The sequence below is a fragment of the Ochotona curzoniae genome, unplaced genomic scaffold, assembly GCF_017591425.1.
Source record: "Ochotona curzoniae isolate NIBS_2020 unplaced genomic scaffold, NIBS_Ocur_1.0 contig_517, whole genome shotgun sequence".
Taxonomy (NCBI): domain Eukaryota; kingdom Metazoa; phylum Chordata; class Mammalia; order Lagomorpha; family Ochotonidae; genus Ochotona; species Ochotona curzoniae.
The window spans coordinates 2014106-2017558 of record NW_024466454.1 but is presented as its reverse complement, the minus strand read 5'-3'; the positions used below and the strand labels follow the sequence as shown (position 1 = coordinate 2017558).

At 52.0% G+C, this 3453-nt stretch overlaps 1 protein-coding gene across 2 annotated transcripts; it reads left to right on the top strand.

Annotated features, from left to right (window-relative positions):
- The first annotated feature begins 1248 nt into the window (after positions 1–1248).
- On the top strand, positions 1249–2947 carry CALCB (calcitonin related polypeptide beta). Of its 2 annotated transcripts, none has more exons than XM_040988941.1 (3): positions 1249–1337; positions 1594–1731; positions 2788–2947. In XM_040988941.1, the coding sequence occupies exons 1-3, from the start codon at positions 1252–1254 to the stop codon at positions 2945–2947; spliced, it is 384 nt and encodes a 127-aa protein (XP_040844875.1). In that variant the 5' UTR covers positions 1249–1251. The 2 variants fall into 2 exon arrangements, with proteins under 2 accessions (XP_040844875.1, XP_040844873.1); XM_040988939.1 differs by having other exon boundaries at positions 2785–2947.
- Positions 2948–3453: the final 506 nt, after the last annotated feature.

Here is a 3453-nt window from a genome sequence, read left to right as displayed (position 1 = left end):
GCAATGACCTCAAGCAAATGACAGCAGGAGTCCACGGCTCCCTTGCCGGTGAACCCGAGGCGGGAAGCGCCAGCGATGACGCCATCAGAGCTCGGTCGGGCCTCTGATTGGCTGGTCCTGGCCACTTTGGATTGGCCGCCCTGCTGGTAGGGACACTCCCCTCCCGAGGTCACTGCAATAAGAGCCTGGGGCTCCGCTGGGAAGGCCCTTGCAGCTGGAGTTGTGTTCATCTCAGGTGGATCTGTCGGTTGTGCTGCCTCTCATCACCAGGTGAGAAAGTTTCCATTGGATTACTCTATCATCCTGCTTGCTTTATTAATCCTTTCATTTGGCTCTGTTCATCCTCCTCTCCTTCTCACCTCGGTCCTCTGGCCCTGCATGCTGCAGGTTGGTCCTGGCTCTTTTCCTGGCTTGGGGTTCTCCCGGGTGTTTCCCCCTAGTCCGTGCCGGCTGAACCTGGAGCATACTTGATATGGGTACTGGATGATCTGCGAGCTCAGGTAGATGGATCTGTAAACCTGTGCAAGTTTAGGGCAAAAGTGTCCACGCCATCTGTGTCTTTGGGGATTATGATCAGTCCCCTGCGCAGTGAGGACCGGAACTTTCTTCTGAGACGTGCCCCTGTCCGCAATGTCTTGTCCATGAACTTGAGACAGGGCTGTCTGCCGACTGCAGGAACGGGTGCATCTCCACCGGTGGGCGCCCACCACCTGCTCCTAGCCTGAGTTCCTGCAGGGCGCTGGCAGGGGTGGCAGTCCGGAGACACCTGTACCTGATACGTAAGAAATGTCTCCAATTCGAAACCTTCAGGCTGCAAAATTTGCTCTTTCCCATCTACCCCTCGCATCTTACACGCACATGAGGGGAAAGTCGTCTCGCAACTTTGATTCTATGGAGAAAGATGGGTGGAAGTCTGCCTTAGGGTGAGTCCGCACTTGGCTTCTGCATAGATCTGGGTGTAAAGTGTTGGTTTCTGTGCTTGGGCACACGTGGCTTCTCTTGGTCTCCCACGGGACAGAATTCAAATCCAAAACTCCCGCTTCTCCAGAGTGGCGCTGGTGTCTGCTCTGCTCTGCCATGCTGCTTGCAGTAATGCATCTTGGGAGATTGACGGCAACCGTCTGGTCAATAACCCGAACGCAGGCACGGGAAGGTGCAGTGCGGCCCGAGGTCTGGCAGGGCAGAGACTAGAACCTACATCAGTGGTCTTGGTGCATTGGTAACGTCATTCTTCCTTTACAGAAAGGCGTCATGGGCTTCGGGAGATTCTGCCCCTTCCTGGCTCTCAGCATCTTGGTCCTGTGCCAGGCAGGCGGCCTCCAGGCGGCGCCCTTCAGGTGAGCCAGCCCTAAGCGGCAGCGCACTCTCCCTCTGACCCTGGGATCAGATTGTCCCGTGCCTCTCAAGCTTCACTCCCTTAGGTGAAAACTGGCCTCATGCCTTGTCCACTTGGAGAGTGGGGGTGGGGGGAGGGGTTCAGGGCAACCACAAGCTCAGAGGAAGAGGCAAGCACTGGCAAGCCTGGCTGCTTTTCACGGGATAGGGGGCATGCAAAGTCTCACAACTCCCAGTGGGTTTGCTTGTGCTCCACAGGTCAGCCTTGGAAAGCAACCCAGATCTAGTCACAGTCAGTGAAGAGGAAGCGCGCCTCCTGCTGGCTGCACTGATGAAGGACTATGTGCAGTTGAAACTCAGTGAGCTGGAACAGGATCCAGCAGCACAAGGCTTCAGGTAAGACTGCCCACCAATCCCTGACTAGAGGACACATCCCAGAGAGCACGCATGCCCAGGCTATCATTATCCATCAGGACCTGGGACCCAGTGGTTGTCAGCTTCCATGTTGCAGCTGGAGGGATGGTGGTCAGACCCAGCAAAAAGACATGCTTCTGGAAGGGATTAAGAAATAAAATGAGGGTATATGTAACGGCTCAATTTGGAAGTATGTCTTGTAGCACTGGGGAGACCTCCCAGCACTGGGTGAATTATTACTGGTGAGTGTGAAGCTAGCGCCTGTACATGGGGCCTCTGGAGGTTTGTGAAGTAGCCCCTGTGTATATCATTCTTTTGCACCTGCAACAAACATTCCTTTCACCCTTTTCAAAGTGAAGGCAGAAGCTATGTGGAGGTTAGAGTCAGGCAGAAGTGTTTGAAGTAGCTCTGGACCTTCAGATATGCACCCATTCTGAAGACTGGTTTATTGAGCTGTTGAAGGTCAGAATCACACACACACACACACGCACGCGCGCACACACACACACACACACACACACACGGGGGGGTGGTGGTGATGGTGTGCTTGATTTCCATGACCTCATGCAAGCAGCAGAAGCAATGTGCTAAGGAGCAGGTAACCACTTCTGAAAGAGGGTATAGTTGAACCTTTTCTATGAGCTCCTTCTAAGCAAGGCTTCAAAGAAATTGCATCTTTCCATAGAGAGTGTTTTTGTTGGCTGGTAGGTGCAAGATAATCTCTATAAATTCCTTATATGTCATAAGGTGGGATGGGCCTTGCCACTCCCCCCTCCCCCAGGGCCTCAGCATAACCCCCTGGCTGAGAAGTGCCGTGTGAGTGTGTTTGCCCACATACACATGTGCACATGATGGGTTTTGGATGTAGCTGCCAGCCATTTCTCCTAACAGCTTTGAAAATCACATTTAGGAGAAACACTTATTGTTAAGTAGTGTGTTGAAGAGCTTCAGTTCTGGTTATGAGAATCCAGAAGGGAAGACACCTCTCCCAGCCTCCCACTGACAGGTCTCCTTTTTCTTTTGCATCCTGTAAAGCAGCAGCAGTGCTCAGAAGAGAGGCTGCAACACTGCCACCTGTGTGACCCAGCGGCTGGCAGGCTTGCTGAGCAGGTCTGGGGGAATTGTGAAGGGTAACTATGTGCCCACTGATGTGGGCTCCAACACCTTTGGCCGGCGTCGCAGGGATCTCGGGGCCTGAGCAGCTGGGTGACTCTGGGAAGAAGGTGAGGCTGCCCTTATACTACAGGACAGGGGCAGGAAGGGATTCAGGGATTAAGATGCTCATTTTGAAGCCCAGTGACTAGGTTGAGTTCTTCAAGTCCATTGCTTCTTGCTAACATTTTGCCCCCTGAGGTAGTGAGTCCCTTGAAGAACTGACCTTGAAATTAGAATGTCAGGACCCCTTTCAAAGAGCGGCTCACAAACTTCAACCAGGGTCACCCATGAATAAAACAAGGGTCCGAAAGGCTTAGCTCCTGATCAGCTGTCAGAGACTCAGACTCACACTGACCCGAATAATCACAGTTAAATTTATTTTTCGTCTTCATTTGCTTTGTAAGCCTGCTTATATTGTATACCATAACTCATCAATACCATTAAAGAAGCACTTCTGTAAATTAAAAATTGCCCTCAGTGATAATTGTGATTATTCACTTCTTGTCTATCTTGCACTTATTCTTTTGCTCCTCTCTGCTGTCTTTTTCC

Excerpts from the sequence above, each read along its gene's own strand:
- CALCB (XM_040988939.1), top strand. The coding sequence starts at position 1,252 with ATGGGCTTCGGGAGATTCTGCCCCTTCCTGGCTCTCAGCATCTTGGTC. Across the intron at positions 1,338-1,593 it reads CTCCAGGCGGCGCCCTTCAG|GTCAGCCTTGGAAAGCAACC; the intron begins GTGAGCCAGCCC and ends TGTGCTCCACAG. Across the intron at positions 1,732-2,784 it reads CCAGCAGCACAAGGCTTCAG|CAGCAGCAGTGCTCAGAAGA; the intron begins GTAAGACTGCCC and ends CATCCTGTAAAG.